The sequence below is a fragment of the Acanthaster planci genome, linkage group LG03, assembly GCF_054643075.1.
Source record: "Acanthaster planci isolate LZ-2023a linkage group LG03, COTS_SCS, whole genome shotgun sequence".
NCBI lineage: Eukaryota > Metazoa > Echinodermata > Asteroidea > Valvatida > Acanthasteridae > Acanthaster > Acanthaster planci.
Genome location: NC_141779.1, coordinates 6,077,214 through 6,092,186, shown reverse-complemented (window position 1 = coordinate 6,092,186; position 14,973 = coordinate 6,077,214). Strand labels below are relative to the sequence as shown.

The window sequence follows — 14,973 nt, the reverse complement described above, 5'->3', positions numbered from 1 at the left end:
CCTGAGTGTCGAGTCCTTGGGAAGCAAAAAAACTGAGTTTCACTTGGGTGACAAAGATTTTACACAAAGTCTGGTCTTATCAGTGAAAGTCTTTTACAGGTGGATAGCTATTTCTGTCTGTAGTTCAAGACTGTTAAATTCATTTCAATCACCCGACACAGATGCATTTCCAATCACATTTAAAGCAAGACGTGATGAAATTATAAGTGCAGAAAGTGTCTTAAACCGAAATGCACACCGCGATCTTTTTTGAAAATTGTTGTCTGGTACTGAATGTATTGGAAGGAAAAAGACAAAGGACAAGACAGCTGGGCTGCTTTTTTCATCTGAGATTTATTTAAGCATTTAGCAAGTAAAATTCGGTGGAAAGAATAATGTCAGATACATGTATTTGCCAACCAAGCATTATAGCTCATTCACCTTTTAAGTGGAACTCATTTACCTTTTGCAATATGGATCTGTATTGGCCACAATTTACATTTGATGCATATAAAGTTAAAGGAATGTTTTGTATGATATATTTCTGGCCTCTAAAGCCATGAAGTAATGTTTGTCATATCATTGAACTTTACATGTACATGTATATTAAATTCTGAAGTGTATTATGCATGACACTGAATGTAACCCATCTGGTAAAACATCATTTGCATAATTACTGAATCATTTGAAGGAGCCAATGGCAAATCTTTTATGCAAATAGTGCACTCTATACCAGCACAACCAGTTGGACACTGACAGCTCTTGAATGTCACTGGCTGCAATGTACACCTATGAATTGTATATCAGCAGGCTTTACATTGCCTTGCCAGACTGGGCTCATGAAGGGTAAACCAGACCTTTCTTTTGCCATGTCAAGGTGTAGTTTTTGCCAACCACTCATTGGCAAAGCTATGGCAGCCTGTGAATACAAATTCCACAGAATAATTCACCAAGTGGTAATCATGCAAATATTAAACACTACATAATAAATACTTCCTCCCAGAACTAAATTAATATGACTCTTATTTCAACACTGGTGAAGCAAAATGTGTTTTAGAAGCAAAGTTGTTGCCAACTATGAAAGTATGAACTTTCTGGAAAGTTTAACTGCCCACACGATATAGAAGTCAAGGCTTGTAAACAAAAGGTCCACAAAGTGTCCAAAATGAACGGTGGTTGTTCACATTTTTACTGTGAGTGGATGGCTGCTGCCCTCAGCTGCACAAATGTAACAAAATTCTTGGCTGTAAATATAATTGCTCATCAACACTAGAACAGCATTTTATCAGATAACTTCATATTGTTTGTGTACCCTACTGCTTATCACTGTGTGAAGAAAGCTTTTTCAGCCAGATGCTTTGTGACACTGCAGAGTGTACATCAAATATTTCCCAAATGGACAGACTTTCAGCCCTGTCTCAAACCACTTGTTAAAGCAAAAGGTAAACAAAGGATAGAAAGGTTGCACTACAGACTGAAATTTCTAAAATAATATTTATCAGTCATAGCAATGCATTAAGAAAGTCTTCCTCAACGATTGATATTCTGAATCAGTAATAATTGTTGTTAATCTACACAAGTCCAGCTGAAAATAAACATCTGGTAACGGTTGCCACATATCTGTGCATGCTCATATGCACCTATGCATTCAACAAAGACTATTGTGATAAACCACATCAGATGCTGAATACATAAAAAAGATATTAAATATTTTAAAATAAAGCATAAGAAAAGCAAACCAAGACTTTAAATATTTCCAAAATAAAGCACAAGACAAGCTAAAATTGCCACAAATGGAGCAAGTGAAAGAAACCATTGCAACTGAACATCAAGTTTTGGAAAGTATCAGTAGCAGATTCCGTACCCCACAGAAATACCAAATTTTCATCTTGGGTAAAAAAAAAGCTAATAATTCCATGAGCAATGCAAATGAATGGGTAATATACCACTGAACCCTGCTACACATAGAGCTGATTTGCCCTGTTGTATAAGACAATATCTTTGTAATGTTTTGTTTAAAAATATTCAAATAGAGGGTGCTATGTAACATTATAAACCACTACGATTTCACCCAAGTACATGACTCTCCAGTATATCATACTACTAAGTGTACTATTTTTTCAGACTTATTTTTCCTGAACTTGTAAGCTGGTTATTAATTCAAACAAAATTTCTCAAGAGCATAAATACTTTGCACAATGATGACAATAATGAAAAATATACCCCAAACTTTGGATAAATTAATCCTGTACATTTATTTCTAGGAATGACAAAGAAACGAGTTTCATTAGTACTGACAATTACATGAGAAAATACCAAACCAAAACCCAACCCCTTAACCTCCTGCCATTCAATGTCAAATGTTTACGAAGCTGAATTACTTCATAGATGATGGAACATTTCAAAACCAGCCTTTGAGGTTTTGAATCAAAAATTCAAATAAAGGGTGCTATGTAACATTAAAAACTGCTAAGATTTCACCTGTGTGCATGTGGAATAAACTGCAAAAACGTTCCTAACATCAGTTTTAAACAACAAATTTTGTTAATCAATGGCAGTTACGCAGGCACCAGATTCAACAAATGGTCCTAATGGTCTTAGATGTCAATTTCACTCCAAAAAAGTCCGAGGTGATAAACTACTAAAGAATTCACGATCAATACGTGTACATGTACTTTTATTCTTTTCCTACTGTTGATTCTTGTTGATTTGCTTTACCCTCATGTTTATTCATTGGGTAAATTGGTCTTTCCTTCTTTTTATTAAAGTGTGTACTTGCAACATGGCTACAACATACAATATATTATGTATCTAATAGTCATGCTGACCAAAAATAAACATGACCCATTTTTACTATTGCGTATGAGCACTGAGAGTAATCCTGACAGACTGCTTATCTGAGGTGAATATGGTATCATGCATTCTAGCATTAATCATTCACTCAAAATGTTGTAGTCTACATTAAACATGAAGGCACAAGTATCAAATAAGTTGTGTTCGATGTTCTTTTTACAGGATAAAGCATGAACGATAAGGCCCCTGCAGGTTCAAATAGCATTTGTGTTTACATCAACTGTGAAGCTGTTCCCCTTTGATCCCAAAGTAAGGCATAATTTCTCCAAAGCCCCATTATGTTGCATGTTTTCAGCTGGATCAAATGTTCACAAGACCAGCTCCAGTCTCCACAGTGCCTCGGTCTGCATGTTCATATTAAAAACTAGCAGCGACTTGTATTCAATGAAGTGTGCAATAGCTATCACATACATGTATATGTAGGTCTGCAATGCAGCATGCAGTGTGTGTGGAATTCTTAGCACATTGTCTGCTAATTTTAAGGCACATCAGGTGAAGTGACATCTGGAATATAACACTTCACCAATCATGTGCTTCTGAATTGGTCAGGCATCAACAACATCCTCTGATTTCATACAAAAAACAAATCATTTTGAATGCATGGTTTACATTAAAAAAGCACCTCTAAGGAAAACATGTCTTCTCTGATTTTATCTGTTCAAATAAATATGGAAGCAACCAAATCGAATGCTGTGTCATTTGTCTTTGAGCTCAACTATAACACCCAAAAATGGGCTCTTTTTCTGTTCATGCCAATATGCGAATTCTGAATGAAGATTGCGTCACTGAGGAGAAAAACAGAGGAAACAAGGTGAACCCTCACCCTGTGTTCATCACGGTAGTGGACAAACCCTTGTGCATCCCAAACAATGGCTACATGCATTGTTTCCATATGCTTCCATATTTATTTGAACAGATGAAATCAGAGAAAACACGTTTTCCTTAGAGGTGCTCTAATGAGACCAAAATATTTCATCAGTTGGATTACAAACCCTCCAACTCCGACAAGTGCAATTTTCGACAATAAACAAGTTTTTTTTAGTGTTTGAAGAAATAAAGACTAAAATCAATTTTTTTTCTCTTCAACCTGGATAAGTTACAGTAACTGTAGGAGAAACTGGAACTTCAGAGTTGTTTTCTTCCCTCTGACCCTGCAAAATTTGATGCCACATTTATGTTCATAAAATGCTGGCCTGAGACTCTAAAGGATATTATGCATATGTGTATGTACATGAACAGTATACATGTACATTGTATATGCACGGTGTACAGCTGTTTATATACACACGAACTTGTTACCGGGTTATGGGGACAACACACATATTGAAATACCAGGTTTACACATTGTTGGGACCATGTTATTTGGATGATTTTTTGCAGCTCAAACATGGCCAAGTAACTAACCCAAAGCACCCACTCAACCTGTCACACATACTTTTCCCTTTCATTTCAGCTCTTTCAGCAGCCATTCACCTCATAAAAGAATCCATCTTGTTTCCTTTCCATGTTCATCTAACCAGCGACGGTGGAAAGATTTTCAAAGTGAGGGGGGTGCCAGTTGAGAGACCATTGGGCATCAGCCATTAACAGGCTGATCAATTAAGCCTAACCCCATTGTAGGCCCTGCAAAAAGTGGGGGCAGCATACCCCCAGTTGGAAATGTCCCCCCCCCCACCGCTTGCGCTGCAAGTTCATCCCCAGAACAGTAGACGTTTTCCATTTCAGGAACATCTGTCAATTTGACATTCAAACTGAGCATAAAATACACACAAACTACACATGATGAGTACTGAACAATGTTACTGAAATATTATGTGACACCTGCCAAGTATCAGTACTTCATTTTGCCTTTGGGAAAGATTCTACTAGGATCGAAACATCAGGCCCTCCGTATCTTGTGATAGAGATAAACTTGTCAAAGTCAAATCTGGCAAACTGATGGGGCTAGACCATGGTATGCACATCAAACATGTAATGGGCATTATAAAGAAAGTGTGACATCATGATGACATCACTGTATTACATTTGAAAGATTTTTAAAGAACTGAATATTTACAGACTTCAGACTTCAAACTAAGTTTCAACAGCCCTATGTACTGATGACACATGACAGTGATTACTGCAGTGATATGATGGGATAGATTTTGAGTCATCGGTCTGATGTACATGTACGTGGAAATCATTTGCCAGAAATAGGAGATAAAGTAAGCCTATGAGTTACATTATACATGTATCTCAAGAAATATAAAGGCTCAGTCTTACCACATCCAGCTCTGGAAGATGATTCCCTGAAAGATTGAAAAACTTGGTTAGAAAGAAAGTTTCTTCAACACAGAAATAATCATATTCACATGCTTATGATAACATGTACGGTTAAACCCTGTTCTGTCCCACCAACCATGCATGGTGGTAAACACTGTAATACATCATCAGTACATCTGGCTATTCTAATAATACATTTGTATGTCACAAAGATGTACATGACGTTAAAAAAATATATAATTACGTATGATGTTACGACAGTATCATCAAAAATGAAATTTGTTGAATTCATAATGAGAAGATATGATGGCACCATACACTGGATCTCTGTACACACTTTAAATATTCCAATTTTTTCCCTACCGTTCAATTCTGATCTTAAAACAGTAAATTCAAAAACCATTGTCCCACCTGTGACATGTCATTTTATCATGTTACTCCATCTTCCTTCCTCCTCATCTTCCTAGAATTCCCCATCTTTCTTGAATCCATATGTTTTGCAAAGAACGTATCAAATACAGTCTGAGTGCAAACAGTCATACTGCACAACTCTGCCCAGTTTGCAATGATGTGATTGTTTTTTTTAATCTCTGCCACAATTGATGTCTTACGTGAGGAAAACCTCAAAAGCTTTCCTGATTTGTGGAAATGTTTCACACCTGGATTAGATCTGTTGCCCTTTTAGCCTATCACCATGGAAATGTGGATGTCCTGCCACGCTGCTCATCTCGAAGTTGCCGTGCTACCTGTGCAAATGAGGATGAATGGTCCCTCATATCTTGGATGGTATCATCAAGTTGGCCAAGACGCTCTCCTCGTTCCAGTGCAGCCTGTGCCAAATCAAAACAAGGCATGCGTGCATCTTTTGGGTTCATCCACTTTGCATTCAAAACGATCTTTCATTAAATGCCATAAATGTCTCTTTTTTTTCCACAGAGTTATTCCATGCTGAATGGTGAAGATGTGATTGGCTAGGTTACACAGATTTTGTCATTTTGTCACTGTCCTACGATAGCAACAAAATTATCTCCCACCTTTGTGAATGTTAAGATACCTCATTCTAAAAAATACAGTCCTTAAATTCCCATATTCTCTCACAACAGTGAAGTTCTTTGCATTTCCAAAGACCCGTACCTAACAAATTGCTCAAACTGGGATGAACATGATAGCTTCACCCCAAATCATGTCCTCCATGTAAACATCATGGGTAGAGTCAACTGTACTTAACAGAAAACACCACCCAAATTAAGTGTTCAGTAAGGCCCCATTATATTATTACACTAAATCTAGAGCATCCTCACAGATGCCCCTTTCCCAATGTTTGCGTCCTCACTATCATTGTTCATGATGATTCATTCAGACTGTGAAAGCCAGACACTGCCTTCTGTGGGTGCCGTAAGATTCTTAATACCTGGCTCCTTTCCTTACAGTCCATTTCACCATTTTGACTTTGTTAACCAACCTTTCTGGGATCACTTGCTGCTTTGTGGGATGCAATTTTCTCTCTGACATCACGCTCAACTTCATATTGAGCAACCCGGCCTGAAACAAAAAGGAGACAGAGAACTGTAGTCACTGAAATGTTCATGCAACCGTCGCCCATTTCAAGCCTTCCCCTGACAAAATGTAAGGCCTGCGGAAATTCGACAAAGTACATGTACAACTCCAAAAATGAGAAATATGTTGTGCTTGTCTGCAATGCTGCTGCATGGTTAAAGTTCTAACAGATAATATTGAAACTCCAAAAGAAGAAATCGTCCAGTTCAGAGTCATTCTACATGTACATGTGTACAGCTGAACATGTACATGTGTACAGCTGAACATGTACATGTGTACAGCTGAACATGTACACAGCTGAACATGTACATGTGTACAGCTGAACATGTACATGTGTACAGCTGAACATGTACACAGCTGAACATGTACATGTGTACAGCTGAACATGTACATGTGTACAGCTGAACATGTACAAAGGCTAGATCCCTACTGTTAAGGTACAGTGCACCATTTTGCAGTTTATCTAAAAAGTGACGGACAAAATTATGGCTACATGTAAAAAGCATACTTGGTGATGGTGAGAAGAATAAATTCCCAATGAAATTACCATTTCAGGTAAGCTGTCATTTTGAGGAAAAAAATGAAAGAAGACCATTTCCAACAATGTGTCTAAAGATGCATTTTTGGAAAAATGCCATTAGAAGCATGCACAAGTACTGACACGACACACGTACATGTACCAGTACGTTCATGGTTACTATACGTGTTTATGTTCATGTACATGTAGTTCATTATTTCACTACATGATAACATGTAGCTGCCTTCCACTGAACATGAGAATGTGTCCCAGATACGGAATTTTGGCTTAATTCAAAACATAACTGAGCAACTTGTGATCTTAAATCCAATTCCTACAATACTTTTTCTCGGAATATATACAATATTCACTGAGCTGAAACTACTTCACCCTTCTTTAGATTTCGAGTAATTCTACACAAATGACAAATGATAATCTGTAGATGTACCTTTAAAATAAGGCATGCCAAACCAAAAGCCAACAGAGACCAGGCAGTCTCAATAAGCTAACAATGAAGTCCCGTATGAGGCACATACCTTATGTCTATTAATTTAAATCTAATAAATGCCTGACAAGTACACTACAGAGTATGTACATGTATAACCCTGTAATCAACATGTACTGTGTGACCTTCATCAAAAACACTTTAAACATTTTAGCCAACATGATTACACTACATGTACATGTGCATTTACACTTGCACTGATTAAACTTCTTGGCTTTTGGCATTTCGTCACTATGGTTACAACGTACTTCTCATGATTCAAACTTACACGCTATCAGACATCTCTTCTCCCCAATCCTTCCTCATGCCTCAAGTAAAATTTTAATTTCCTATGCATATTTAAGCACACGCCAGGTGCCGTATGTTCTCCCTACTCCAGTCAGACACTAACGGTATGTCCACGGATATATTAACATCTATCAACGGATAAGCAGTTTACATGTACATTTGAAAGCACAATGTAAAGGTAAATATAACAGAGTAAAAGAATGACAGGGAGACATACATGTTCATGTACATGTATTTTACAGGTGTCATACATGTACATGTACAGAGACATGGGCAGCCATAGGGTTATTAGTTCAACTTGAATATGTCTGTTTACCTTTGGCATAATGTGACTTCATCCCCTCCCCGGCTACAAATTCTGTTCTCCGTTTTGCTGTCCTTGCTGCAAAGAATACAAAAATGCTAACTGTAAAGAACTTTGCAAAAACATCAAAGTATACTACAGTAACAATGTAAGAAAACACATTGGAGCCACTGCAAACACGGAATACAAACAAAGTAGGAATTAACCTTTGTAGCAACTGGAGAGAGCTATGAACTTCCTTTTCTCTTGGTAAATTAACCCTCTTATCTTAGTCTTTTTTTAAGGAACCTTCCAGAATCCTGCAAAATCGTTCACTTTGTAGGAATCCAACAGCATGCTCTTTATACTGTAGTAACAATCAAATTCCCTTTACAGCAAGCCACCTGGCTGGGAATTGAACTCCCACAAAAAGTCTTGGGTCAACCTCTACAGACTGATACCTTGCACAGGTTGGACACAATAGCATTTACACAGTCTAGGAGCTGCCTCTACTGACTCCTTTGCACTGTGGAAAGTCAAGACCATCAACCATCTCATCCATGAAAGCAGCATCTACAAAGCACCTAATGGCTCAACCAGAATGATGGCTCTTGATGATGACATCGTCAACTGAGCTATCTACAAACCTGCCAGTCTAGATTTTGATGGCTTAGCAATCCACACAAGCAAAAACAGACATATACATGTATGTTCTACATGAAGTCACCATGGCTTGACTTTGACTTCATCAATTCAACTGCAAAAATGCTCAAAATACCTCTGACAGATTTTTAAAAAGCTCAATTCCTTGCAGGTAATGCTTTTCACTATATTAAAATTTTCATTCTGAACAATTCTGTTCTCTTTTTAATACATGAGTACCTTGATTTTCCCTTCAAATGTAAACAAGTCTCTAAATACCTACATGTACATGTAAAGGCAATTTACATCATGAGCATATTAGTGACCCACTCAGAGCCCTTTGGAGTAAAAGGTGCTTTCAAATAATTGTGCACAGTGTAAATCAATAGGAACCCACAGCATTTGTCACCACGGAGTATCCACTTTCATCAGGATGCCAAACTGAGTTCAAAACAAAAACTTAATTTGCTCTTTCCAATGTAAATGAAAACTCAAAAAGTGGCTCTGGCGACTTAAGACTCATTTTCACAGAGTGGGTCACATTTGCAGTGTACACATACATTTACATGTATGTACAAGAAAGTAATTGTGCGTACAATGCAGCTTACTGTTGTCTGTATATTTACATATAGCACTGCACTGGCTCCAGCTGCAGTCTTATCTTTATTACTGCATGAAAAAAGGAGAATAATTATAATGCACAGTAACAAGAGGTAAATGGCCTTCTGCTGCATTTCACACTGTCCAATTTGTATCACTGCATGTTCAACAGTATGACCATCTAGAATTACATGAATATGTGCCATGTAACTATGCATGATACCAACAGTACTAAATGTACCATACCGATAGATATACATGTACAAACATGTACTGTATATGTACATATGTAAGTACACACAGACACCTCCCCTAAGTGTAATCTGCACGTGTGCACATTAATAAGAAATGTACAAAACAGCTTTTTTGAACACTGTACATGTACATACATGTATTGTAGGTGTGCATGAATACTGTCAAGCATGTCAAGCCAGCAAAGACTGTGACTGTAGTCGTCAATGTACTATACTGCCCGCATGATGATAAATACAAAACCAAAAAGTTGTGGTGAGATTAGCACTCAGCTTTCATAAAAACAACAAAACAAAATTGTCAACTTCCATTACAGTTTGCCACAATGCATACTCTCCTGTGATAACATGGCGAGTCACATTAACTCTTTTATAAGGAAGAATCCATTTCTACAGGTAAGTGCAGATTTTTTTAAAGGCAGTGGATTTTTTGCCATCGCTGGCTAACTTCAACTAACGATATGTACATGTAGCTGGGCACATACATGTAGGCAGTAATGTTTTGGGCACTTGGAAATTCTCACTGTGACAAATTTTAGTTAGTTGGTTCTGCGCAACTAAAGTTGTCATGACTTTGTAGTCATGGAAAGGCAGACCATTTTAAAATATCAGACTTTTTCCCCTTAACAAAAAACCTCCACAGCCACGAATCTGAAAAAAGGAAATGTAATACTCTGTAATTAAATGTTTTGTGCGGACAAAAAAGGAAGTAACGGTTGGGAACCAAACCCAACTGGGAGCATCGCATTTAGGCTCCAAATACATGTACATGTATGTACGTGCAATCCATTAGACTACGACATGTGCTCTAAAATCAATGGTAATTTAATAACTTTAATAGGTTTCCCCATGCATCAAAGAGGGCGCTATCTTCTAGTAGTAAGCTAAATATCATTTACTTAGGGCTAAATATCCATTGTCTTTTTCAAATGTCCCCACAACATATTACTCCCATAGTTCCAATTCATTCAATTGCTAATCGCTGCATGATACTGTATCTTGACCAGTCAGTGCACTCTGAGTAAATTATATGAGACCTTTCATTAGTTACCATACCATAGATTACACATGTTAGATCATTCCCTGTGATAACTGATGACAACACAATCATGAGCTATACGTAGCATAAATATTAAACACTGGGCATTTTTTCATTCAAATTTACCAAAGCTCATGAGAAATAGTTTTCATAAATTTAAGAGAATAGAGAAAGTTCAAACTATGTGTATACAAGTATTCTTTCATAAAGGCTTTTCATTCAAATATCAATACTCACTTCCTGATTTGCTGGGAGCTGTCTGTGATTCTCTGCTGTTTTTAACATACAAAGGTTTCTTGTAATCTCTCTCTGGAGCTCTCTCCTCCATGCTAAACTTTTTCTTCTCCAGGTGAGATGACTTTTTCTCCTGAAGACTATGCTTTTTCTTTCCAACCTGCTCTCCACTGCTATTCCGAGACGGTATAGACACCATTGAAGTGGCCCTAGCCTTAGCCCTCTTGAATGATTGCTGCGTTCTCTTCATTAGTGAGAACCCTTTATTGGGGCTGGTCTCTTCATCACTGCCTTCATCTTGATCTGATTGGTCATGGGTGGGTAGGGATGATGGTTCATTACCCGAGGCTGGACTAGGAGATGTACAAAATGAAGATTCTTCTTCTTGAGTTGCGCTCGGTGGGTAAATGACTTTGGCAGCCATTGCCACTGCTACTAGCTGATCAATCTCCCTGTCTACGTCACCTTGTGACATGTCATCACCTGCCACTGTGACAGCAGTAACACCCTCATTGGGATTTTCAGCCACCTCTTGCTCAGCAAGTTGACTTTCTGATGCATGCTGCGGTGATATACTGCTGTGTGATACATCACTGGATGATGAATATTCATCACTCAATTCCTTGTACTGTGTGATCTCTTCTTTACTGGGGCTTTGTTTGATGTTCCTGTTTGCTTGCGGTTTCTCATCATATTTCAGTTCACTTTTGTCCTCTACTGTTGACAAGGAGCCATAATCCCTTGATGCAGGCTCTGGCTCTTCATTATCCACTATAATGCATTTTTCCTCAACGCTTTCTTCCTTGGCATCATCATTATGGCAACAACAGCCACCCATGATGCAACCTTGCACTTCCTCAAAAAGCCAGAGTACATGTACAAATGTATGCACACTGCACCTGCCGTTACCTTTGGGAAATGATGATATGCAAGAACAACAATTACTGAAACATAAATTTCCAATGAATTCTTACATGTACATGTCTGTGTGTTTTACATCAAAACATGTACTGTATGGAAGTACTATGACTTCTTGTGAAATACTAAGGACCTTGTCTTTGAAGAATGTTAAGGAATGTGAGCATGTGTACTTCTTAGGACAATACATACCGGTACATGTACAGGGAATCCAAGACAGGATTCTGCACTGTTGTAACATTAGAAACTTGGTCTTCTTTAAGTGCCAACAATTGTCAGGAATTCCAAAATTTCTCCTTATGTCCTCCATGAAAAGATTCAAGCTTAGGACCAAGTTAAGAAACAAAGACTGCCAAGTCTGTCGTTTCCATGGTAAAATCTACAAGTAGTAGCCAGTCAGAGAGATGAATGTCCAGCAAGAAAAAAGTGCCCTCTTGTGGGTGCATTTGTCTATAACATTGGCCTTCATTCCAAAACCACCTTACCCGGTATATGCCATACAATGAAAACATCAATTTTTATTTTATAATGGGAAAATATGAGGTCTACATGTAGTTCTCCTCTTGCTTGTACATTGATGCTCCAGACCTACAAATGCGGAGTGCATGATGCTGGACTGTTCTGACAAAGCCCTGTTTTTATCTTGCCCACACCACACAAGGTGTACTACGCTGCTGTCTAACTGCTACATGTACATGTAGCATGCGTACTCTCACAGTAATTGACAATCTGGACCAATTGGAGATTAATTTAAGCTTTCTAAATGGAACTATTTGTTAACTAATCAGTGAAGTCTATTAATCCAGACAGTACATAATTGCAGAATATCCTGCCATTCGAAAATAACCCCAAAATAGTGTGCAGTCAAAGGGGCAGCCCATGTAATCTTTGACAACAAAACAGATTCTCCACAAGCCCCACCTAAGCACCCCACTGGTGGAAAGTCCAAGAAACTAGGACTCTACATTGCTTTTTAGCGGTTTTGAACTTGCTTGATTTTCAAACCCTCAGCCTCACATAGGCCTATTTCCATTTGCCTCAGATCAAGCAGTTGGAAACTTTCACATGTAGTATTTTTGGAGTCCTCTGTAATCATCAGTGCCTTCCGACATATTTGTCAACGTTTTTCAATGAAAATTTTTCAATGAAAAAATGTCGCCCAACATCTATGTCTTAAAATTCACCGTCTTATTTTGGGAGGTTAGAGTTAATGGTTATGCTGGCACTCTCTCTTTATCAGGCGATGGATCCCACAACAATATGCAATTTCAAAAAACGTTGATAAATCTGAAAGATACATGTATATGATTTTTCATTTTTAAGTTAAGGCCCAAAAGAACAAGATGCTTAATCACCATTACTGACTCTCATATACATTGTATTACAACAGTGTAGTTTATTTTAAAAAAACGTTCTCCGGCCCTCAAAAATGTATTTGGTATGACTTTGCAAATGGGACAACTCTTCAATAATGAGTAAATCACTAGCGACAGAAATTTGCCAAAGCCTTGCAGGATAATGCTGGAAGTCCCTTAACTTTTAGCAGATTTTGTGGATTTGTGTCAGTCTTTTTCAAGTCCACCTGTTGACACATGATACAAAGGCTTGCAATGTAAATGGGGCAAAATGGCCAAAAACTTGTACAAATCCTAAATTTCAGCTTAGACACAGCAGGCTTACATGTACATGTAGATACACAGGCCTACTGTCAACAACGCACGTAACAGCCTCATGCATGATGTTTACGTACCCTGAGAATCATGTTGCACATGCTTAATGTGCATGTACGCAGAGCGGATTCTCGTACGCTGAATAGTTGCACGCGCACAATGTACGAATTACTACAGTGGAGAACAACTGAAAACAGTCCAAAACAATGACTAGAATAAACGTTGCATGATGTGTCAAATTTTTTAACCCACCAGCGGTGAAGATAAGGATGCATACATGTAGGAGTTACATGTACAGACGTGAAATTGGCTTCTTTAAAAGGTAGAAGTGTTGAAAATGTTAGTTACAAAATTTCTGTGTTCCTTTTAGACCCTTCATATCCTGACATGCCTGGACATCCTCCGTGATGTAGGCTTAGTACGGTCAGGGGAATCCACTGGGCTAAGTACATGTATGTTGTGTGCATTCGTGGCTGCTTGCTCATTTTCGAAGTTATTACCCCATAATTTCCATCAAAATCCTGTCCACTTTCTACAAAAGTAACAATGACAGGCCCCACTGCAGGTACATGTTAGTGCATGGTGTGACCTCTATGTACAACAAACATACATGACGATGTAGCCTACATGTTCCTGGACAAAATAGTCGGGACACTTGGTAGTACCGGCACCATACACTCTGCAGCTCCCTCCTACCCCTCGTCAACGCGTCAATGTTCAGTGGCATGTCCGACCAGATCGCAGACCACAACCCAACATTGAATGAAAGGGGGTCTGGCTGGAGGCAAAACAAGATTCGTCCGGGATTGTAGCTTAGTCAGCCTCGTATTTATTACGCTGACGTTGAACATCGTTACGTTACACAGGTCCCAGCCCCGTTATAATTCATGGTTAGTGTTTATGATTGCTTACCTAACTGTATGTTTCGTCGATGTCATTCAAACACTTGTCCTTATTTTTTTCTCCTCCAGGTCTATGTTCTCGTCGGGGACGATTGACTTTAGAGGAAGCTTTACAGCAGAAGAACAACCTTTCGTCGGCCGGCAGACGCATACGGCCTTAGTACCGGCCGCGCCGTCACATATCATGTCAGTGGAGGTTCTGTGATCTTTGATTTGACGTAGAGCAGACGTAGACATGACAAGCAATGCACGAACAACATAAATAAGCACGCTGAGTAACGTTAATCTTACATTGCGCCCTCAACCACAATACTTGTAGTTAAAGGTAGGCCTATTGGCAGAAGGCTCATTTCTGGCAATGTTTTCATAAAAGAATGAGACTGTAATTTTATATTTTGGGACGTGGTTGTTGCCGCATGTTTTTGTTTAGGGATTCGTCAGCTGAAATATCCTTCACTGTGATTTCAAAGTAG

At 38.4% G+C, this 14,973-nt stretch overlaps 1 protein-coding gene across 1 annotated transcript; it reads right to left on the bottom strand.

Moving 5' to 3' along the window:
* Positions 1-309: 309 nt before the first annotated feature.
* On the bottom strand, positions 310-14,756 carry LOC110985912 (uncharacterized). Its single transcript, XM_022247372.2, has 5 exons — positions 14,511-14,756; positions 11,014-11,919; positions 8,278-8,343; positions 6,557-6,636; positions 310-5,924 (listed from the first exon to the last, which is right to left on the bottom strand). Exons 2-5 carry the CDS (start codon positions 11,846-11,848, stop codon positions 5,784-5,786), a joined length of 1,122 nt encoding a protein of 373 aa, XP_022103064.2. The 5' UTR covers positions 11,849-11,919; positions 14,511-14,756; the 3' UTR covers positions 310-5,783.
* Positions 14,757-14,973: the final 217 nt, after the last annotated feature.